At 52.0% G+C, this 22746-nt stretch overlaps 3 protein-coding genes across 5 annotated transcripts; 1 reads left to right on the forward strand and 2 right to left on the reverse strand.

Moving 5' to 3' along the window:
• Window positions 1-701: 701 nt before the first annotated feature.
• LOC309669303 (multiple myeloma tumor-associated protein 2 homolog) lies at window positions 702-4756 on the reverse strand. The gene is made up of 9 exons (XM_082479929.1): window positions 4740-4756; window positions 4161-4262; window positions 3860-4013; window positions 3715-3760; window positions 2671-2753; window positions 2460-2532; window positions 2032-2111; window positions 1575-1715; window positions 702-1383 (listed from the first exon to the last, which is right to left on the reverse strand). Exons 2-9 carry the CDS (start codon window positions 4252-4254, stop codon window positions 1125-1127), a joined length of 930 nt encoding a protein of 309 aa, XP_082336055.1. The 5' UTR covers window positions 4255-4262; window positions 4740-4756; the 3' UTR covers window positions 702-1124.
• Window positions 4757-4992: 236 nt separating this feature from the next.
• Window positions 4993-6100, reverse strand: MRPL55 (mitochondrial ribosomal protein L55; the record flags this gene model as incomplete). Its single annotated transcript, XM_082479754.1, has 4 exons — window positions 4993-5188; window positions 5263-5446; window positions 5596-5694; window positions 6072-6100. The coding sequence occupies 4 exons, from the start codon at window positions 6098-6100 to the stop codon at window positions 5045-5047; spliced, it is 456 nt and encodes a 151-aa protein (XP_082335880.1). The 3' UTR covers window positions 4993-5044.
• A 35-nt stretch (window positions 6101-6135) lies between these two features.
• Window positions 6136-21750, forward strand: GUK1 (guanylate kinase 1). 3 transcript variants are annotated; one of them, XM_082479316.1, is made up of 8 exons: window positions 6136-6194; window positions 12697-12810; window positions 14654-14695; window positions 15851-15947; window positions 19534-19672; window positions 20631-20715; window positions 21032-21117; window positions 21575-21750. In XM_082479316.1, exons 1-8 carry the CDS (start codon window positions 6152-6154, stop codon window positions 21608-21610), a joined length of 642 nt encoding a protein of 213 aa, XP_082335442.1. In that variant the 5' UTR covers window positions 6136-6151; the 3' UTR covers window positions 21611-21750. The 3 variants fall into 3 exon arrangements, with proteins under 3 accessions (XP_082335442.1, XP_082335443.1, XP_082335444.1); XM_082479317.1 differs by lacking the exon at window positions 6136-6194 and adding an exon at window positions 11795-11991; XM_082479318.1 differs by lacking the exon at window positions 6136-6194 and adding an exon at window positions 12295-12312.
• The last annotated feature ends 996 nt before the right edge of the window (window positions 21751-22746 follow it).

Consider the following 22746-nt stretch of genomic DNA (forward strand, 5'->3'; position numbering starts at 1 on the left):
GGGGGGCGAATGTCACCTTGGGGCAGCCTGGGTGGGGCTCTGTCCCCTCCTGGGGGTCCTGGGATAGGGTGTCCCGAGTGCTCCCCTGCTTGCATCTGTATGTATGCCCTGTGGGGAGTACGTGATGCCCTATGAGGGGGCACCTGCCACCATGGAGGGCCCATGTCAATCTACAGAGAGGACGTCAACCTATGGAGAGGACCTATCACCCTGTGGAGAACACCCATGGCCCTTGGGAGGGCACCACTGCTCCACAGAGAGCATCTGTGGCCCCATGGAGAGCACCCATCACCCCATGGAAAGCACCTATCACCCCATAGAGAACACCCATGGCCCTTGGGGAGCACCCATAGCCCATGGAGGGCACCACTGCTCCACGGAGAGCATGTGTGGCCCCATGGGGAGGACCCATCACCCCATGGAGAGCGCCCATCGCCCCACAGAGAGCACCCTTGCCCCATGAAGAGCACCCATCACCCTATGGAAAGTAGAGGTGGCCCTGTGAAGAGCCCCACAGCCTGGCCGTCATAAAGCCATCAGGGTCCAAGATGCAAACCCCCCCCACCAGCGCGCGAGCTCCCGGGTTTTATTTTGCAGCTGATGAACTTTGGGGAGGGTTTAAGGAAACAAACTCTCCTCCAGCTGCTTCGCTGGCGGCCACTCGAGGGCATTGAAAGAAGATATTAAAAAAACCATAATAATAATAATAATAACTGCATCTAAAGTCTCTTTACATAAACATGAGGCATCTGCAGCACTTCCAGCATCGCAGCTGGACCCGTCCCAGCGCACAGCATCCTCCGTCCTAAATCCCGCCTGGATGGATGGATGGGATGGATGGATCTGGGGAGCGAGGAGGAGGGTGCCCGGGCAGCTCCTGCCCCCTCCGCAGTGGGGGGAGCTGCCGGTGCTGCCCCAGGGCTGAAGGACAGGAGCTGTGGGCAGGGAAGGGGCAGCTGGCACGGCAAAACGTAACGCCCTTTGCCACATTCAGCCCCGGCAGCTACAGAGCTGCGGCTTTTTTTAATTTAATAACCTTAAAAAATATATAGCCTATGTGAGATCCCCCTGGGAAAAAAAGAAAAAAAAAAACAACAACAAAAAACAAAACAAACAGCTCCCTCTCAGTCCTCCGAATCGGTGTCGTGGCGTTGCCTGACCCCACGGGATGGAGGGGACCGGCTCCTGCTCCTCTTCCTCCCCTTGCGGCGCGGGGACGGGTGCCGACCGCGGCCGTCTCTGCTCCGGCTCCGCCGACGGGCGGGATGGCGCGAGGGGCTCCTGCCCGAATCCCGGCTGCTGGCAGAGGAATCCCTGTCGTGCCGCCGCCGGCTGCCGTGCCGTGATGTCTCAGGGCGCTGATGGGTTTTCCTTCGGTGATGCCTACAGGGATGGAGGGGAACATAAGATCAGAGATGTTGGGGACACCAAGAAGCCAATTTGGGGGATGAAAAAGGGATTTTGGAAAAGCAAGAGACGCTGACGGGGCATCCTGATGCCAGCTACAACCTTGTGGTTCTAAACCCTTCCATTTTCCGGCGATGATGCTCAGCCTTCATCCCAACCCAGCTAACCTCTCATCCTGGTCCGGAGAAGAATCAGAGGAGGATGAGGCAGCATCCTTCTTGTGATGCTTGTCCTTCTTCTTCTCCTTCTTGTGTTTCTTCTTTTTCTTTTTCTTCTTCTCCTTTTTGGATTTCTTGCCGCCCTCTGGTCTGCGGGGAAGAGATCAAGCAGTGAGGATCCCTGCCCCGCGCGTCCCAATGGCTACTCCAAAAACGCATCCCCATCCCTCCCTCCACGTGCAGCCCACCGCATCCCTCCTTGGCCAAGGAGAAGCCCCCAGAAAAAACAAAACAAAACAAAGAAACAACAACAACAACAAAAAAAACCCCAAGATTTTGAGGGCAAAGCTGCAGAACAAACCCAATGCCAAATGGAGCCATAGAAGCGTTTTGCAAAATACTGCCCCCCCCTAAAAAAAGGCCATTTCTGGTGGTTTCGCACCAAAGGGGAGGTCCCCATCCTCACCGTTTCTCCTCCACCTTCTCCTCCTTCTCCTGCTTTTTCTTGGAGCCGGACGTCTCGGGGCTGCTGGAGACTTTCTGGTGCTAGAGTTGGAAGTGGGGGGGAAATATGGAGTGACTCTGTGAGCTCGTAGCTTCAAATTAGAAGAAAAAGGGACTTTCTCCCTTTAAAAAGTCAATTTGCAAACAAAAGTCAATAAAATTTAAATCACATTTGGAAAAAAAACATTAAACTACCCGCCAGAGCGGCTTCCAAATTAACACCCCACAAACGGACGCTGTGCGCGCAGGACACGGGGAGCTCTTTCAGGTCTCTGCGCTCCGACCACCAGCTTTGCTTTGAAATAAAAGGGATTTTTGCCTTTTTCCATCTTTTTTTTTTTTTTTTTTTCAAACCTCAGGGGGAAAACGCGACCCGTGCCGGCGCCGTACCGTGAAGATGGAGAGCCCCATCTTGGCCGCCTCCTTGTCCTCCTTGGAGAGCATCACCCGGCCGGCGCTGCCGCTGGGGACAGACATCAGAAAATGGAAAGAAACCCACAAAACCACCACAAAGCCCATACAAAAATGATAAAATTAAAAAAAAAAAAATCTAATTGCCCTGAAATGGGGCGTTTTGGTGTGGGACCCCTCCCCCTGGTACCTGGAACTGCCCAAGCCCACCACCCGGTCCACGTCCTTCTCATCCCGCTCGGCACCATCCCGCTTGCACACCTCGGCCAGGTCCTGTGGAAGGGGAAAGAGTGTCCTCTGTGTGTGTCCCCCAAAAAATAAAGGGGGGGGGAGGGGCGACACGCTGGAGGGACAGGGTGCCATCCAGAGGGATCTGGATAGGCTGGAGAGGTGGGCCCAGGTGAACCTCATGAAGTTCAACCAGGCCAACTGCAGGGTCCTACAAGTGGGTCGGGGCAATCCCAAGCACAAATACAGGTCGGGTGGAGGACGGATGGAGAACAGCCCTGAGGAGAAGGGCTTGGGGATGTTGGTTGATGAGAAGCTCAACGTGAGCTGACAATGTGCACTCACAGCCCAGAAAGCCATCGGCACCCCGGGCTGCATCCCCAGCAGCGTGGCCAACAGGGTGAGGGAGTGGATTCTGCCCCTCTGCTCCGCTCTGGGGAGACCCCACCTGTGGCGCTGCCTCCAGCTCGGGGGCCACCAACAGAAGAAGGATATGGACCTATTGGAGCAGGTCCAGAGGAGGCCCCGGAGATGATCTGAGGGCTGGAGCACCTCTGCTGTGAGGACAGGCTGAGAGACTTGGGGTTGTTCAGCCTGGAGGAGGCTCTGGGGAGACGTTAGAGCCCCTTCCAATGTCTAAAGAGGACCTACAGAAGAGCTGGAGGGGGACTTTTTACAAGGACATATAGTGATAGGATGAGGGGTGATGGCTTCAAACTGGAAGAGAGGAGATTTAGATTAGATATTGGGAAGAAATTTTTCACTCTAAGGGTGGTGAGGCACCAGCGCAGGTTGCCCAGAGAAGCTGTGGCTGCCCCATCCCTGGAGGTGGTCAAGGCCAGGTTAGATGGGGCTTGGAGCAACCTGGGCTGGTGGAAGGTGTCCCTGCCCAGGGTAGGGGGGTTGGAACGAGATGGTCTTCGAGATCACTTCCAACCCAAACCATTCCAAGGTTCTCTGAGGTGCACAGGATGATGCTAGGGGGACGCGTGGTGCCCCCCCTTACCTCCTTGCTGAGGCCGGTGGGCTGCCTCTTCACGTTCTTGTAGCCCCTAGAGAACCAAAGCCAAGCGATGGGGTGGGGGGGGACAATGCCTCGCACCCCCTATTTGTTTTTTTTTGGCGGGTGGAGGGGGGTGTTGTAGACTCACAGAGCTGCCATCATGGCCTCCTGCTCGGCCAGGCGGACGGCGGCCAGCTCTTCTTCGCGGGACAAGGGGGGACCCGTCTCCTTCTTGCCCTTGGTGTACCACGTCAGGTCCTTCCCCTTCTGCCACCGGCCCACCGGCGCCATCAGGGAGTTCCCTGCGGGGAGTGAGACAACACCACCACCCCCCCCCAATAATCCTCGCACCCAAAAACCTCCATCCGCACCCCAAAACTGTGTCCGGGGGTGGACGACACAGGGAGGATGGGGAGGGGGTGGGGGGGTCGGCAAAGCTCAGCCCTTACCCAGGTAGTTTTCCCGCTGTTTGTCCGTCTTGACATCCTCCCAACTGAACTGGTCCTGACCCCCCCGGACCCCCCCTCGGGAGGAGCCAAACATGGTGGCACCTGCGAAAGGATCAGACCCGGGTTTGGGGGTCCCAAAGCTCCTCCGTGACACACAGAAGGGGGGTGTCTCCTGGAGGGGGGGGGAGGAGGGGGGGGGCAGCCGTACAACCCCCTTCCCCCCCCGGAGCCGGTGGGGTAACTAAAGCCCCGGGGGGGGGTGGGGGTGCACAGCCTGGAAGGGGCGGGGGGTTGTCAGGGCGGGGAGGGGGGATGTCGTACGGTCCGGGAGGGGGTTGTACGGTTTGTGGGGGGGGAGTTACGGTTTTGGGGGCGTTGTGTGTGAATGGCGTTGGGGGGGGGGGGGGTCGCACGGCCCGGCGTGGGGGGGGTGACCGCACGCCCGGTGGCTGCACAGCGGTGCGGGGGGGGGGGGGGGGAATGCGGCTGCAAACCGGGACGCCCCCCTCCCCCGTTCCGCGCCCCCCCCGCTCCCGCCTCCCCCTTCTCCCCCCTCTGCCCCCCCCCCCCAACACGCACCTCCCGCGCCGTTCCGGGCCGCGGGGCCCGCGCGCGCGCCCTCCCGCCCCGCCCCGGCCGGTACCACCGCGCACACCCGCGGGGGGGGGTGAGTGTGGACGTGTGATGGTGGTTTGCGAGGCGGGCGGTACCACCGCACCCCCGAACGCGGGGGTGGGAAGGGGAAGCGTGCCACCCCCCGTCACGAAGCGAGCCAGAACTGACCCCCCCCCCCCCCCCCGCCTCCACACACACACAGCTGCACCACCACGACTCGTTTCCCGCCTTTTATCTTTTTAAATAGATATAAATTTTATTTCAGAGCATCACTTCTTCCAGAACCGCTTGTAGGTGTCCAAGTCGATGCCCTCGAAGGTCTCCTCCGTCCCGGCCTTCGGCCTGCTGGGGAACTGCTTCCGCAGCCGGGCCTTGCGCTCGGCCTCGGGCAGCGTGCTGCTGTCCAGGGGCAGCTGAGGGGGCACAGGCGGCGTCAAAGCCCCCCCAAGGGCCTCGCCCAGCCCCCCTCAGCCTTCCCCCCCCTTACCATGAGGATCCTCTTGGGCTCCTTGTAGCGCAGGCGGACGGTGGAGCCGTCGGTCTTGACCAGGAGGATGGGGTAGAGGCGGCCGTAGAGCTGTCTGTGGAGGTGGGAGATGGCGGCGCGGTTGGAGTTGTGGCGGGCGGAGGTGGTGAGGGGCAGCAGCCGGCTGACGTCGAGGCGGAAGGCGCTGGCGGGAAGGCAAGAGGGACCACGGTCAGTCATGGCAGTGGGAAGCCACTGTGGCAGGTTAAACCTCCATCACCTCACCACACGCCGCCCCATGGAAGGACCCGGCCCCTCGCCCAAGTGGATCACCACCACCGCCATCATGCTCACCTCAGCGCCCGGCTCAGCGCCGCCATCTTAGCGCAGGCGAGCGAGGATGGATGCTCCACGCAGGCCAGACGGGAGGCGAGGCCACCTCCTGGGGACACCCTGCGGGGACAAAGTGACAGCCCCGTGTCCCCCTCCCCACCGTGGTTCGGCCCCATCACGGCCCCCCCCAACAATGGTTCAGCCCCACCATGGCTTCCCCCCCACACACACCCCCTCATAATGGTTCAGCCCGATCCCCCGCCACCCCGCAATGGTTCAACCCAGTGCGACTCCCCCCGCCGCGATTCACACACACACCTCCCCCCCACACACACACACACTTCCTCCATCACGGCGCGGCATGGGACTGTCCCCTCCACCATCCGCCCTCACGGCTCAGACCCAGGCGACCCCCGCGACCGCCATGGCCTCCCGCCCCCCAACCACTTCACACCCCCACTCTACGCTGGTGGGCCACCCCGCCACCCTGCGCTCACGTGACCGCGCCCCTGCGTCTTGACGTCATGGTGCGCGGCGGCGGCGCCGCGGGGGCTGTCGGGAAGGAGCGTTCCCCCTCATGAGGTGGCGGCGGCTGCTCGGCTCCATCGCCCGGGCGGCGGGTGAGCGCGGCGCGGCGGGGCCGGGACGGGGCCCCTGAGGGGGGGAGGGAGCTCCCTCCCCCCCTCAGGGGCCCCGTCCCAGCCGCGGGAGGTGAGGCCCAGCCGGCCCTGAGGCGCTGAAGGGGGGTTCTGGTCCCCCCCCTCCCAGGGACCTCTGACTGAGGGGAGGGCTGTTCCCTCGGCGACTTGGGGATGCTGAGCTTTTTAATTTTTTTTTTTTTTTCCCTGCCATCGCCCCAAAAGAGCGTCTTCTCTGTTCCCTCGTCCCTGCCAGCCACGCTGGGATCCCCGTCATTTGGTGCTGCTGGGGGGGAGGGGTTGCCTCTGGGCGGGATGTCCCTTCCCTCCGGTTAGATAAGGCAAACGGGTGTTTGCACGCTGAATCCCCCCAACATAAGAAGGACATGGAGCTGTTGGAGCGGGGCCAGAGGAGGACATGAAGATGGTCAGAGGGCTGGAGCTCCTCTGCTGGGAGGACAGGCTGAGAGAGTTGGGGTTGTTCAGCCTGGAGAAGAGAGGGCTTCGGGGAGACCTTATGGACCCTTCCAGTCCCTCCAGGGGCTACAGGAAAGCTGGGGAGGTACTCTTGATCAGGGAGTGCAGCTATAGGATAAGGGGGAGTGGTTTTAAGCTGAAAGGGGAGATTTAGATTAGATAGTAAGAAGAAATTCTTGACTATGAGGGTGGCGAGACTGGTGCAGGTTGCCCAGAGAAGCTGTGGATGTCCCATCCCTGGAGGTGTTCAAGGCCAGGTGGAATGGCGCTTTGAGCAATCTGGTCTAGTGCGAGGTGTCCCTGCCCAGGGCAGGGGGGTTGAAACGAGATGGTGTTTAAGGTCTCTTCTAACCCAAACCATTCTACGGTTCTGTGAATTGGTTGAGTGTTGTGGGTGCAGTGTGAGACGGTGAGGTAAGAATGGGGTTTTGGGGTAAGCACCCTTCAGGTACCCAAAAATAAAGCTCTGTGTGGTGAAATACAACATATGTGAGGGGAAGCAGGTGGCAAAACTACACATGTCTGAGCTTCACCTCTATAGGTGTTTACCCAGGTGGGTAAACTGGCTCGAACCAGTTGGTTGGTTAAACTGGTCCAGTTTTGCAGTAGGACATGATCTTGGAGTGACTCCTGGCCTCACCTGTGGCCTGGACCTAGCTGATTTCTGCAGCTGACCTCTGCTGATCTTGAGCCAGCGGTTCTTGTTCTTCCTGCTGCATCGTTGCTCCCTGCAAAGTGAGGAGTGCAAATCAATGCAGCCAGTGGACGGGCTAGTTAGTGCTTTTTAGATAATTGTTTCCAGGAATAAGGTGGCTGAATGGTCCCACTAGGTCTGGGTACCACACTGGGGATGCTCTGCTCCTGTTTCAACACCGCAAATAATTCCCTTTATTAAAACAACCCACTGGCTGTCAGGGCAGGACCTCTGAGCCCAGCTGTCCTGTGCAGTCTGTGTGGTGGGAAACCACCAATGAAGCCCCAGAGCTTTCGCCCACCTCTTCCCCTACTGAACAAGTGTGGATCCGGGGCTATGGCTGTTGGAGAAGCCAGTGCCACCTGACTGGCCAAGGGCTCCTTGCAGACATCGAGATGCCGAGCGTTTGCATGCTCTCAGATAATGTTAAGCTTTGTTGTGTTACTTTAGCTGGTCTGGGTTTTCAGAAAGTGTCCCAAAACTTAGAAAGGTGGGAGTTGCAACCTTATAATGAACCTGTTAAAAATAGGGAATGGGATTATAATCCTAATCCAGGAGACCTTTCTTGGGTCTCCAGGGAAACTGTCCCTTAATCTTCTTTTCTACTTTAACTTCTCTTTAAAGCCTCTCTGCTAATCAGCATTGATTTTGTTTTAACTCTTGTGATGTCTGTCCTTTGCTATGCTGGTTGTGTTGCTGCCTCCCAGGTGAAACGCAGGGCCAGCGGGGTCTACGTGGCTGTTTGTCTTCAGTCCCAAGTGTGGCACCTCCCCACATATGAGGATCTTTATTAAATAGCCATGCTGTTCTGTTACCAGTCGACTCCAGCCTGCTGTGGGTTTGGTGATCTGTGGTGGTTAGGCTGGATCCAAAACTGTTCTAGGAGTAACATGCTGGAGGAGAGAGATATTCTGTGCTAGGTATTTGCAGATTGGCTGCTCTGAAAACGCTGAAATCTGAGCAAAGGGGGGAAAAAATGAGCTTCTGCTCAAAATAAATATGTACTTAGTGCTGCAAACAACTTTAAAATGCAATGTGCAGATGCCTTACTGGGCTGGGAACCAAACAGGAGATTTAAAAAGCCCTGTATCCACCAGATCTAGTTTCTTAGGCTTTTTTTTTTTTTTTTTGGGCGCTTTACTTGTGGTTTTTGAGGGCTTCAGGTTGCCGGTGGGAGAGGAGCTATGTTTGACAGGGCTGGAGGAGCAGAGAAGCTCGGTGAGGGCAGTAATATCGGTGTGCAGACTGGCTCGTCGCTAGGAACGGTTCCTCCAGGTCAGGTTGTGCGTTTAATAAAATCTGCTGGTGGATGAGAGGGCATCCGCTCCCACATCGACGCTGCTCACGTCTCGAGGCAGAGATCATCTCCTCTGTTTACCCTCCCAGGACGTGTTCCTCCTTTGCCTCTACCGCCCCCAAAATGCCGCACTGTGCCAAGTGGAGAGGCGCCTTCTGAAAATGCTCTGCAGGGAACTGTTTTTGCTCTGTGCTGGCACAGATTCCCTGTTTGCCAGCCAGGTGTTTGCCATCTGCTGCCCACGAAGACCCAGCCCTTTCATCTGGCAGTGGAAATGCCTTTTTTCCTCTCTAAATTACGTCTTGTTTTCCTCTGCAGATCTCCAGGAAAAGAGGAGGGATACATTTGGAGGGAGGCAAGAGGAAGCACCTGCAAGTCTCTTGGTTTATTTTTAGCCCATTTCCCAAAGAAGTGAGACCTGTAATCGCAACCTGTGTGTCTTTTCTCACTTTAGCTTTGAATATTTTTGTGAAAATAAGGGAGTAAGGTAAAGGAGAATGTCTCCATCTTCCCCTGACACCCCACCAGTGCTCTTTCAGGCAGAAACGCACCACCAGCACCAGGGTGGCACAGACCCTGCAGGGTCCCACCATGGAGGTGCTGGGACATGCTGTTTGGAGGCTTGGGTTTGCATCCTTGTGGGCAAGAGAAGGAGTTTCCATGTTGCCTTTGTGGAGGATAAGTAGCCTAATCATTGACCTGAGGCGAAGCAGTGGCTGGAGGCAACAGGCTTGCAGATTTCAGTCCAAAAGAAGAGGAGTGTTGCCTGCAGAAGGTGAAATCCTGGCTAAAACCAAGACTGAGTGATTTTCTAGAAGAGTTACCTCAACCACACAATGTGGTTACCTGCAGAGACAGGGACGGTTTTCCTCTGCCGAAGTGCCAGGCCGGCATGTACCGGTACCCGTCAGCCCGTGAGCAGTGTTTGCAGCTTTACCAGCTGGCAGAGCAGGGAGCGGAGAAGAAACCACAAAAGAAGATTAAATGCCAGCGAGTGGTTTTCATTGGCCATCTTAAAATTGCGGCTCAGTAATTAAGGCTTTAGGCAGCTCACAAATAGCCCAGCTTTCTGCCAGCTCGCTTGTATTGTGAGCCGGTGGCTGCTGTGAGGAGCTGGACTTTATAACTTGGCTGAAAGGGAGTAAAAGCAAAAGGTAAGGATGCGTTGGAGCCTGCTCCCAGCCAGCGCTCTGCCCATTCCTCTTATTCCTTCCCAGTTTCTCTGGGGTTGAATGAAGTGATTGTAAGTGATTTGGGCAGCTTTAACTTCCCCTTTTCCTATCAGTGCCTGCTAAAGGGCGGATTAAATTTTGAGGGAGGGAGAGAGGAGAGCTCTTTCCCCTCTAGCTGGGATGCGAGAGTCCTGGCTGGGCTCTGCAAGCAGGGACCGGGACTTGTGTGTCTGGAGCAGTCTGCCAGGCACAGCCAGATCATGGTGGAGGGAAAGCCATGAAAAGCCTGGACAGGGTCTGTGCTGGCATCTGCATGTCACATGCAGTGGCTTTTGGTGGTGGCTGAGGAAGCTGGCGTGTGATGAAGGAGCATCATTTGGGAGCAGCCGTGTTGCAAAGTGCGCTGGGATGACTGGAGGGTGATGAACTTTGTGTAGCTCCTCATTCTCTTCTGGAGCAATGTTCCACAAGCAATGATCAGGGCTCACACGTTTTATTTATGTGGGTGAGAGGAACTGGCAGGGGCAGAAAAGAGGGAGATGCTTTGGATAACACGGTAAGGGCCCCTTTGCTTTCTTGCTGCAAGTACTGAATAGCATTTTGCTGGTGAGGAGGTGCAGGAGGGTGTGCTTTCCTCTTTCAGTATTGAACATTTAGGCAACACCTGTGTTATTTGGAAATTATCAAGGGCTAAGGGAAAGGTAGGACAGGTCCTCAAAATGACTTCCTAGAGTTTGTTCAGCCTTGTGTTTTTCGGATGACGGAACCTAATCCAGCAGTGTGGCCCTGCACATACAGTGGGACTGATCCTCTGAGCTCCCTGGAGAATGTGGTGGGTCTCTAGGGCTGTGGCACCTGGAGGACATGAACAGAATAAAAAAAAAAAAAAGTCAGTTCCCTTTTGGATGGTGATTGAACGTGGGTGTTTTTACACCCACATTAGCTGCTGCTAACATCTGCTTAGACTTTGTGTATTAATACCCTGTCCTTTTGTACAGGTTTGGATGAACTCTGGTCAGACAAGTATGAAGCATCCTCGGGGAACAAAGGGGAAACTTGTATAATTTGCTAGCTGTAATGCTGCCTGGTAGATATCTGTGCGGTTGCAGAGCCGTGCAGGAGGGATTTAGGGATGAGGAGGTATCCAGCTCACGCGGGCTGGGGTCAGGGAGGCAGCCTGGCTAGATTAGCCTGCTGCATGATCCACGGCTGATTTTGTAAGGGATGGCATTTGGCTTAAGGCTGTTTCAAAAGTGATTTGTAAGGTCAGGGTGACATTGCTATGATCTAATTTAAAATGGAAAGGCATTATACAGTTTGTTGGCTGATTGCTCCTGAGGCCACACCCAGCCGATGAGGTTAAAAAAAAAATGCATTTCCAGAGGCTTTACTGGTTGCAGAAAGTAATTGTTTTTAAATAGGAAAACCAGCCTGTTTGATTTGTCCTGCTCTCGGTGTCACCTCTGGTTTAGAAGCTGCTGAATTGGTCTTGATGGATGAGGGTTCTCCTGCACTGCTGTACAGGATTTTCTTCTTTATTCACATGGTGGTAATTAACCTTTCTTCCTCCCCAGAGAGGCAGGCACATGTAAACACCCAGTTTTTTTCTTTCTGGCTGAAGAAACAACTGCAGAAAGGTCTGTGTGGCCCTAGGATGCCTTTTTTTTCTGCCAGGAACCAAACTCTTCTCTCTTGCCATGAGACACCTTCAGCTGGAGTGAGTGCTTCAGGAAGTATGGAAATAAATGCCAAAGCGTGTTCCTGTCCCAGATCGCACCTGGGTTCAGGCCACTGTTGCAAGGCTTTGGGGTTTAGTGATGGAGGACATGTTGGGCTTCTGGGTCTACGCTTCGGTGCATTGTCTGCTTATGGTAAAGGCTTTGCGTGTGGATATTTATCCCAGGACTCATCTGAAACATTTAACTGTCCATCATAGGCTCGTAGTTTGTAGTTGTTTGGATGTAAATGGGCAACATAAGAGGTGTAGCAATCTCCTGGGCATCCCATCCCTCATTCAGAGCTGCATACATGTAACACTGGCCGATTTCTGCCCTTTTTTCTTGCCAACATCTCCTGCAAATGCTCCTCAAGGCCTCTCCGCGTGAGAGAGAAGTGGCTGTCACTGCTGTACTTCTATCAGTAAGGACAAGTATTAAGCTGGCATTGCTTATTGGGTGTAGATGTCCCATAATGTTTTCAGTTGCCACCAGGCACAGACAGCATTTTCCTCCTGTTAAAGAAAGTCTTCCCTAGGATTTGGGTCTCTGGGGGACCCAGCCCTGGTGATGGAGAACAGAGGTAGGACAGAGCAGGCTTGAATTGTCCCAGTTTAGTGGCAGATGGAGCAGTTTCCTTCTCCTTTGGGTTATGCCCTATGAGTTTAACCTCAGTTCCTCGAGAACAAGTGTTCGTGCTGCAGTGATATACGTCCTTTATTTGTCCGAGGTATTTGTTCCCCAGGTAAGAATTGGGGCCAGCAGCAAAGCAAGGTGAAGCTGTCCTGCTGCCTTGCTGGTTGCTTCCCCTGTCTGCTTTCCGAAATGATATTCGAGTCCTCAGGGCTTCCAGCCCAGACCTTTTGCAGTAGTTTAGAGGTGGCGCCTCCCACTGTCTGCAGCCAGTTTGCTAATTTAATAGTTATTTGAATTTCCCCAGTATTTCCTGCACTCTCAGTTATTTCCTATCAGCTCTAGGCTTGTGATTTCTCATCATTTCAGATTTGCCTGCAGAAACTTGTATCCGAGCATAGATGCTGTTCTGTGGGACTGAGCACCCTGGGAAGCCATAGCTGTGTTTTTTTTCAGGGGTGTTCCTAACCAGACATGTATTTTTCTGTCTCTCTAGCCATGCAGGGACCGAGACCAGTGGTCTTGAGTGGCCCATCGGGTGCAGGGAAGAGCACTTTGTTAAAGAAATTGCTTAAAGATTATGAGAACATCTTTGGCTTCAGCGTCTCCCGTGAGTATCCGTATGTCTCTGGGGAAGGGCAGTGGAGGAGTTCAGGGCTGCTAGCCCAGAGCTTGCTTCCATAGCTGTATTCATGCCCCAGATAACGGGCTTCCATGGCTTGCCTGTGTTCTAGTCTGTCTGTGGGCTTTTTGGGATGTTTAAAATAAGTCGTGACACCTTTTAGTACAGGTATTGAGTGGCAAGTCTAAGGTTTGTCTGGAATAGCATCCTTTCCAGGTCTGGTGAATCCCCACACCTCCAAACAAAGCTCAGAGAGGCAATGAGAGTTTTCTGAGTGGTTCTTGACTCTGAAAGTAACAAAATCTGTCCCCTACATCTGCTTCAAAAGCCAATTCTTTCCATCCACCTGTGGGAACTGATGGGGATTTTAACAGCCCAGGGGCTGCACACCAGAGTCTCAGGTTTAATATGAGAGAGTTTTGTGAAGCCTATCTCATTACTGGGTCAGTCAGTTAAGCAGTTCGCTCCATCACCTGCGTACGTTCCTCCTCCTGCCATTACTCCAGTGGTCTGTTGTCTTTTTCTACGCTGGTCACTAAGTGCTGGCCAAGAGTCCTTTTTTTCTACCTGGGTTGGTTCCCTGTAATGTGAAAATAACCCCTGGCTGGCCGGCTCGGTCCACTCGCACCTGCCTGCAGGCTGCAGGCAGTGCTGAAGTCCTCCTGCATCCGCAATGGAGTAAGCACAGGGAATTTTCTTCAAGCAGCTTGCCTGTTGCAATACTGATTTTGTTTCACTTTTCTTGAGTGACACCTGAAAGGTTACCCTCAGAGTCTGGGCTGTGTCCACAGCTCATTTGCCTGACTTGCCCTGGAGCTCTGCAAGGTGTTTTTAAGTACGTTACCAGAATTTATTTTGCTATCCTAATGCTTTGGATACTGCAGGTGAAATCCTTGCTTTGAGATCTGTAAGATCTAGATTCGTTCTACCATGAAAGGGCAAATACTGGATGTTTAAAAATTTAATGTTACTGGAGATGGAAAAAAAAAAAACAACAAACAAACCTTGAAATTATCTTTCCTCTGTGTGTTTTCATCCTATGCTTTTGATTCAACTGAATCTCTCATCTCACTCCAAATTAAATCTTACAGTTTTCCCCCAGGTTGCTGCTTGATAGATTTTTTTTTTGTTTGTTTGTTTTTCCAAATCTCCATAGGCCACTTAGACCTTGGCAACTGGCGCTTTATAAACACTTACAGGTGATCAGAGCCTTATTGCATTAGGTTAACTCCTGCCAGTCCTAAAAAAAATAATTGGCGTTACCCTCTGTGGTGACCATGGGCTCCTTTTTGGTTTGCAGAGCACATACTTAAAATAATACTAGTTTGAATGACTTCCAACAGGGTTCAAAGGCCGTCCGATTTATTCACCGACCTCGTGCAGGAGTTTGCCCTTATTCATTAAATCTGGCTATTTTAAGCACCTATGTAGGTGCTGCATGATCTTTTAAAATGAAGATAACTCTGCGAAGTAGGGCGCTGCTAATTCCCCTGAACTGAGGCAGAGGTCCGAATAGCGTCTCTAGGATTACACAAGAAGGCTGTAGCGGAGATAAAAACTAAGCCCAGCCTGGTAAGTCCCATGCTGACCGCTCAGCCCCTAACAGTCTTAATTGATTGTTTTCAGATTATCTAGGATCCTTTGATTAAAAGCCAATCCTGCATGTCGTTGTGTGTTGCTCTAGCTGATTCCAGAAGCTTTGATCATTTTAAACAGAGGACCAGCTTACTACGTGATTGGGTTAATCTGCTGCGCGTGTGCTTTTATTTCTTCAATACTATTACTTCCTTGGGTGATGTACAAAATTTACAAGGCTGGTTTTTGCTTACAGATACCACGAGGCAGCCAAGACCCGGAGAAGTAAATGGCAAAGGTGAGTGTGTTGCAGTTGAGTCTGTCTCATCAGACTCGGCAAACAATTCCTCTGACAAATTCTAAGTTTTTATGTGAAGTGCGTGCATGAATCCCCACTAGCAGATAAGTTCACCCTACATTTATGTTTATAGGGTGCCTTTCCCTAGGCAGGAGGAGCAGGCATTCAGTAATGATATATTTGAGTGTGTGTGTGTATATATACACACACACACACAGAGCTCTTGATCTCAGTGGCAACGAGACTGTAGCCATTTACTGCTCTTCTGCAGTATGTGCCATGCGTTGGAGGGAAGATAATGAAGAGGGTTGGACTTGGCAGAACAAACCCAAAATTTAATTAAGCAGTCAAATGTTAACAGAGGCAGAGCATGTGCTGCCAGTTTTCTTCTCTAGACACCGTCTCTGTGACTCGCTGGCCGAGGTTTTCAAAGCGGGGCTCTCTGTTTTAGTGCCCTGGTCCATACTTGGGCATTGAGTGACTTGGTTCCCGAAGGGCCAGGTAGCTCTGGTGAGGTATCTCAGCTGCACGCTGCTTTGGGAAATGCAACTGCTTAATGAGATGCCTTTATCTGTACTAATAGCATGTGTGCAGCTGGCCAGCTGCTTTTCTGTTTTGTTTGCATATTTCAGAAAGAATTAAATGAGGTTTGCACTTAATTTCTGATGGCAGTTTTCATTCTGAAGTGAAAGGGAAGAACTTTAACAAAAGATAGAGAAACATTCCTTTGTAGTTTGTTTGGTTTTCATGTTCCCTTTTATCTCCCTCTTTCTCATCCCATTCTGGTCTTTATTAAAAAATGTTTTCAAATTAAGGGCCTTGGCAGTCCTACTGTGATGTGTTCCACACCCATGGGGAGCAGAGGGGAGTTTCCCACTGCATGAGAAAAGGGAAAGGGTATGAAAAAGGGGGTACAGCAGCATGTCTGGCCACACAGAAGGCTCCAAAACGTTTTGAGAAGGTGTCTGGGCAATTGGTGTGGAGAGGGGATGCTGTATACAGTAATTATAAAGTAGATAATTGCACTCTGCTGGCATTGTCCGAAGCAGATTTTAAGGTGCTTCTCCCTGAAACGCCCATGGGTGTTGTTTTGACCATGAACTTTACCTTCAAAGCTATTAATTTCTATCCATTTTTCCTGTTTTCCCTCTCCAGATTATCACTTTGTGACCAGAGAGGAAATGCAGAAAGAAATTGATGCTGGTGAATTCATCGAGCACGCAGAGTTCTCTGGAAATATGTACGGGACGAGGTATGCAATTTAGATGCTGTTGCTGCTCAACCCAGGTGGTGCCAGCAGCTGAGATGATGGTGAAGGCAAAAATATTTTAACTTAGTGACACCGGTTTCCCCCAAACAGGCGGATTCTTGCTGTAAGCAAAGCCTTTCATTTTGATACCAGGGTCCTTGTCAGCTTTATTAAGATGGCAAGTTAACTCTTGCAGAGAGTTAGGTCATCATAATTAAATCATCGTTGTGCTGTGAGATTCTCTATAGCCTCCAGTGATTGAGGGGTGCTGAAGTAGTTTATGCTTAATGTTTTCCTTGCACAGGGGTGATTTTCAGAGGCTATTTATGTGCCTTAATATTTTCCAAGTGCTTGCAGAGAGTAGTGGGCAGAATGGAGACTTACTCTCGTTACCTCTGCCTCACTTAATCGTCTGAATACGATGAATTCAGGAGCAGAAGCGATGATAGCTGTACTGGCTGTTGTGAAACAAGTACGCATGCTGCTTTGGTAAAGTGGCTGCTTACAAATAGATAAATTGCATGGCACCCTTGACTGGGGTTAAAGAGTTAGGGGGATTTTAAAATAGCATTGCCCTGGGCGGTGGAGCTGATGATCAATCAAACATTAAGCTGCAATGTTAATTAGAAGTCAGATATCTTATATAATTATTGTGAGAAAATTGTGGCAGTGTAGTAAAGGACCTGCTAAGGATGAAAGTTAAATGTTTCCTGAGATATTTAATTAGTTGCATTAAAGAAATTTGCCTGAAACGCTTTTCAGGAAGATTTATATTTCTTAAAGAGCTGAATGTAGTTTTTTTGAGAAATTTTTGAGGATGGCAAAGTTAGCTTCTGAGGATGGTTTCCTTATGGGAGGTGCCAACATAAGGCCCCCGGCCTGAACATGCTGTTGGGTGTACACCTCTGAAGGAACAGCTGGTGATTTTGCATTTCAGTAATGTAGCTGTTTTAATGTGACGTGCACAGGCATCACTGTTGTCGCTGCAGCTAAGGGCTGCCTTGCGGGGGTCTGGCCGTGCTCCCTCTGAGGCTGATGGAGAAGCACAATCCCCTGCCCTGGCCTTGATACTTCTAACGTCACTGGTTTGGCAAGAGAAGTGAAACCTGACAGCTCATCTTCCAAATAACTCAGCACCAAGGAGAAACTGAGTTCAAGCTCCTTAATCCCTGGTTTCATCCTGTGTAGGACAGGCTTTTATCCTTCACATGGGTCCTGCTTAATCCAGCTGGCTGCAGTGTGGAGGAGACGGCTGTTTTCTGATGCTTGATACATAGGTGGAGTTGATTTTGGTGCCTTTTCCTCAGGGTGAGTGCTGAGAAGATATCTCTCCTCAGCCAATTTCCTTGAAATTTGCAGGAATTTGATACTTTAACCAAATCAAATTACGTCCTTGGGTTTGTTTCTGAGGTACTTTTCTCCCTGGCCCTCACTTTCATCTTTGGTCCCATCTGCATATTCACGCTGCCTGTGCTCTGCCTGTGGTGGTGGGCATGCAGGGTGGGAGGCCAAAATTAACCCAAACCATCTCAAGCAATAAAGACCAGTTTGCAAACCAAATAAATACAGAAACTCTCCAAGCCTATCTTTCCTCTACAGGTGCCTAAGGATGTTTCTAATCAGATGTGTGATAAAATGGAAAGAGTCCCTCAAGCTTATCAGAATAGTTGACATTTTCACCAATCCTTTCTGCTCCCTAAATCTCATCAGCTAATAATAATGAATAACTAAAATTAATTGCTTAATTTAAGAGCCCTGAAAGGGCCCTGTCTGTGCGATAGCATTGAGTCCTCCCCACAGAAACTAGATTTTCTTTGAAGCCGCCTTAAATTAGAGGCTGAAATCAGAGTGTGGGCAGGGAGTCTCTCTCTTAGGGCTCTGAGAGCTGCTGGCTCTTTATAGATCGGTTGTAGCAAGATTTAGTTGGTACCTGGTGATACTGGATGAAGCCTGTGGCTTTCACAAGGCAAACCAAGCCATTTTGAGGAGTTTTTGTGGATTTGCAGTGGATGGTGCTCTCACTGCTGCCCACCTGGGCAAGGCAGCAAACCTCTGTGTAGGGTTTGTGTAGGGTACAGTGCTGGTCTCGCAGCTTCCCTTCAGCGTTCTCCTTCCTGTTGGCGTTTGTGACCTATGTTGTGGGACTCCCAGGTCAGGAGGAAAGTCAACAGCTACTTCCATCCTCCTGCTGCTATGTCAGGCTGCTCCGTTGCTCATCTCATGTCACTGGGGCTTTTCTGGGCTTGCAGGCTCCAGAAGACTTTCCCTGTCTCAGCTCTGCTCCGTATACTTCTGCGAGGTACCTTCTGCTCCGCGCTGCCTCTGTCCTATCTAGCAGTGTTTGTAGAGAGCTGTTGTGAAGCTGCAGTACCCGTGGGTTCAGGACTCTCTGTCTGTGCCGTCACATCTTCCTCTGCACCCTCTGCCAACAGCAGCGCTGTGGCCATGAGCAGCTGCTGCGGGACACCCATGGGTGCTTTCCCTTCGTGCTGGTGAGGACCCTGTCTTCTCCAGCTGGCACAGCCAGGAGCAGGGCTGGTGAGAACTGTGGGAGGAGGGCTGGGAGTCCCAAATCCTGTTTCGCTGGAGCTGTGACTCCCCTTTCCTGGGGCATAGGACAACACAGGTGCATTTGTTTAAGGGAGTCTGTTTTCAGTGTGTCTCTGCAGAAGGCATCAGGGAGCAAACTTTGGTGGTACAGGGTGATGGGATGAGGTCCAAAGAAGTGCCCTGGGTATGGGCAGGGAATCAGGCAAGTTGGAGGCTGGCTGTAGGACAGCGTTTTCTCTTAACCTTTGCTGCTGTTGCATGAGCTTCTGACTTCACGAGCTCGAAACCTGCAGTGCCACCTCTGAGCTCTTGGCAGGGCTTCTCTCCGCACTGTCCATTGAGCCACAGAGCCCTGGCTTGAAGGAGAACGTGTACCGGGTACTGTGAAAATACTGACTGAAAAGCCCAGAAACTACCCAGAAACTAGTCCAGGTACCTCCAGTGCGCCAGGAGAGGGTCTCCTCAAGGGAGAATTGTAGGTGTTCAGGAACAAGCTCGAGGCAATTCTCTGTGGTGGGGAAGAGATACTGTCTTTAATGACATGCAAGAACCATCACTTAAAAAATATTTTCTTAATTGTGCATCTTGTGACTCAGGCAGGAGCATCCATTTCCGTCAAGTGTCCTTCAGGAGAGTGCATAGGTATGGAAATCTGTGAATCTCTGGAGAAGGAAAGTTCTCGGTGTTTTTACTCTTTGAAGATTGCTCCTGTATTTGTTGAAGGCAGGAGCTATATGGACTGTACCTGTGCCACACTGCACATGGGATAGTCGCGCATTATCCATTTCCACACCTTCCATCGTGGTTTTGCCAGCCTCTGGCAGGAGCCAGCAGGTCCCCGCTCCACCCGAGGGATGCAGAGGACACTCAGGGAAAGAGAAACTGTCTAGGAAGAGCAGAGCAGGCTCTCTTCTCTCCTGCCGTAATTTGGGCACGGAAGAGTCCTGTGAGGTGGAGACCTGCTGCTGGAGGGGGACACACCAAAGCCCCACTGCTATGGCTGGACGCTCTGACCCCCTTCCCTCTGCTCTGTCCCCAGTAAAGGTGCGGTGCAGGCTGTTCAGGCCCAGAACCAGATCTGCGTCCTCGACATCGACATCCAGGGCGTAAAGAACATCAAGAGGACAGACCTGAACCCCATCTACATCTCCGTGCAGCCTCCATCCATAGACATCTTGGTGAGCGACTGCCTTCCTTTGCCGTTAGGCAGTTAGAGGTAATCAGCATCTTGCTCTGAAGCGATGGGGGTTCCCATCTCGTTGGTCCATCTGTATGTTTTTAAGGGCCGTAGAGTAGGTGGGGAGGACATTTCTGAGCACGCTGTTACCTCTGCCCAGCCCAACTCCCCAACGTCTGGCTCCCAGGGATAAATATTCCTATGCTCCGGTTTTTGAGTCCCTCCTATACAATTTCCACACCATGGTGTTTGCCTGCATTGGGTTATAGACTCCTTTGCAGTGTGGCTGACCTTTAAATGCATCAGTTGTGCTTGATGCTGGGGAGAGGAGGAGATTTTTGTGCTGAGATTTCCCTCCAGCAATTAAAAGTTAAACCGAGGGAGGCTGGTTCTCTGCAGCACCAGAAATCCTATACCCCTCTGGTCTTATGGGATCCTATATAATAACGGTTGCAGTGTGCCTCTTGCAGAAGTGAAATCACTGTCGTGGTTCAGAGAGGGATGTGGACACATACACGCGACTTGTTGAAGCCATGCAAGGAGTACGTGGCAGTGAAGGCCACAACTCCTGGCTCTCCTCTCTTGCTCTCAGTGAATCGGGTGGTTTGTGTTTCTCGTTGAGGAAGGAAGCCAACAGCACCAGATGCCAGAGGCAGCAGAGAGATTTCATCTCTCATCAATACCTGCAAAAAAAAAAAAAAAATATACAGGGGAGTGGAAAAAGAGTGGGAACCTGAGCTCTGGGTAGGAGATGTTGAGCCCAAACCGAGCTTGGCCACTGGTTTGCTCTGGGCTGTGAATGAGGCCCCTCGTTCACCCTTTGCAGAGTGTTACCTCGTGTGCCCGTGGTTGCTGGCGGTGGCAAATGGCAGATGGCACTGGTGCATGGGGTGGGTGGTGGTTTCTGCCTGCAGCATTTGGAATGCACATTTCTTTAATGTGTTTGTCATTGGGTTTAGGAGAAAAGACTACGTGACCGAAAGACCGAAACAGAAGAAAGTTTACTGAAGCGTTTGACTGCAGCCCGCGTAGATTTGGAACTTAGTAAGTCCAGGGGCCTTTGAGTGATGTGCCTGGGGAGAGGGGATGCTTTGGTGATTCAGGAGCTGTTTTCTGCATGAACATCTGACTTGTGTTCTCCAAGGAGCGCTGGCAGGGCTTGGACATTAGCTGAGTTTGATCTAAGCACCGTACTGCATAGTTTCCCCCCGCAGTTCCTTGTGGGTGGTTGGCAGAGAAGCGCATTGGCAGTGGCTGAAATAATATTAAAATGCCACAGGAGCTCAGGTCATGCACGAGAGATGACACAGGCAAGGAACATATTCTCCTCTAACTCCTCTGTCCTCATCTCCTTCTGCAGGTAAAGAGCCTGGCCTGTTTGACTTGGTCATTATTAATGATGATTTAGAACAAGCCTATTCCGAATTGAAGGAGATACTCCTGGAGGTGAGTCCTTCGGGGCTTTTCTGCCTCGCTCTCCAGGCAGGTGGGACCTCTAGGCTGAGCAGGTGAAGCTCTGTCTATAGGTAGCCACAGAAATGTGGCCTCACGCCCACACTTGATCTATTTGGAGCTGCTGAGTGACATAATTGAACACACATTGTGTGAAAGTGATGATGGATCAGTGGCCTAAGAGTGGGAAACGGATCCAGTGTGATACTGGGTTAGGGGCAAAATAAACACACGTCCCTGGGTGGTGTGGAAGGGGTGTGAGTTTTTTGAAGAGCCTCGAAGTCAAACCTTGCCATGTCCCTAAAGGCTCGTGCGTAAACTCTGACCTTGGTCCTGTGATGCTGTGGAGCTGCTCTGAGGAGATGATCGCTCATGGTCTCCAGAGCTGTGAAACTATGAGTTATTCCCAAAGAGTGGCACGTGCCCAGCTGTTTTCCTGCTCTCCTTGCAGGAAATCAAGAAGACGCAAGAATCCAGGAAATCCTGAGCTGAGCCTGCTTGGATGTTTTAACTTTGCACAGCATTCCCGAAGCACGTCACACCATTTCATTCCGAGAGACATTCCCTTTAGGCTGATCCTCCTCCCGAGTTACTCTAGGATGTTTCTATTAAAAGGAAAGAAAAGGAAACCCCACCAGGCTTGTGTTTTCTGTTTGGTGTGGGCTCTCTCAGGTTTGTACCTTGGGGCGGATGCTCCTGAAGCAATTGCACAGCATCGCCCGCCGAGGCTGAGCCGTTCTGCGAGGCCATAGAGGAGCTGTTGGGGCAACTGTGGCCCTGGCACGTGGCTTAAGATCCCACTGCGGTATTTGTGGAGGTACCTGTTGTGCCAGCTAACGCCACTGAGTAAGGGGGAGCTATTTGGATCGATGTGACCCCCGTTTCCACCTGCAGACGGAGGATCTCCCGTCTTTACTGGCACCTGATGTCACAAGCGTTGGCTCTTGCTCCCTCTGGTTCCTGCTTCCCTTTGCGGATCCAGTTTTGGCTCCTATGGGCGTTCCCCATCGTCTCTGCCTGTTTTGTCGCTGTGGCCGAGCGGCACGTCGGCACGGCTTGGCTGCTCTAACTGCAGTCCTTGTGACTGTCTGTGTTTAATAAGCCGAGAGCAGAAGGGGAATGGTTGCAGGATACGATCTATCCACTGCCTTTTTTCTGGGGGAAAAGTAATGTGAGCTGCTTCTCCTCTCTGCCACCCTGGCAGCAGTCTTGTCATTCACTGGTACTTTGTTGTTCCACTTGAATTTGGGCGTAGGTAGATTTTTAGATGCTCTTATACCTACAAGTTGGAGGAGAAATTATTTCTTTTCCAAGCTGCTGCAGCCTTTCTGGATGACGTCCTCTTCCTAGGAGGGATCCATTTGTTCTATCCCTGTCCCTCGTACTGGTCTCTGGTTTGAGACGTGGAGAGCTTTGCCCAAGGAGGGTGGGCAGGACACTTTGCGCTTCTCTCCCCGAGCTTTCTTCAGCCTTAACCTCGATGCTTTCATGTAACTTCTGAGCCCTTTGGTTCCTCCAGCAGGTCGTATCCTGAGCCTCCTCCTCGGGGCTGGTTCCTCACTGAGCCCCTATACTCGAAGCCCCCTGACCTTCACCAGAGGTGAGTGTGGGAGAGAGATAAGC

This window comes from Vanellus vanellus (assembly GCF_965231255.1).
Source record: "Vanellus vanellus genome assembly, chromosome: 2".
Taxonomy (NCBI): Eukaryota; Metazoa; Chordata; class Aves; order Charadriiformes; family Charadriidae; genus Vanellus; species Vanellus vanellus.

Excerpts from the sequence above, each read along its gene's own strand:
- GUK1 (XM_082479316.1), top strand. The coding sequence starts at position 6,152 with ATGAGGTGGCGGCGGCTGCTCGGCTCCATCGCCCGGGCGGCGG. Across the intron at positions 6,195-12,696 it reads CTCCATCGCCCGGGCGGCGG|CCATGCAGGGACCGAGACCA; the intron begins GTGAGCGCGGCG and ends CTGTCTCTCTAG. Across the intron at positions 21,118-21,574 it reads TGAAGGAGATACTCCTGGAG|GAAATCAAGAAGACGCAAGA; the intron begins GTGAGTCCTTCG and ends CTCTCCTTGCAG.
- LOC309669303 (XM_082479929.1), bottom strand. The coding sequence starts at position 4,254 with ATGTTTGGCTCCTCCCGAGGGGGGGTCCGGGGGGGTCAGGACCAGTTC. Across the intron at positions 4,014-4,160 it reads ACAGCGGGAAAACTACCTGG|GGAACTCCCTGATGGCGCCG; the intron begins GTAAGGGCTGAG and ends CACTCCCCGCAG. Across the intron at positions 1,716-2,031 it reads GAGAAGGTGGAGGAGAAACG|ACCAGAGGGCGGCAAGAAAT; the intron begins GTGAGGATGGGG and ends TCTTCCCCGCAG.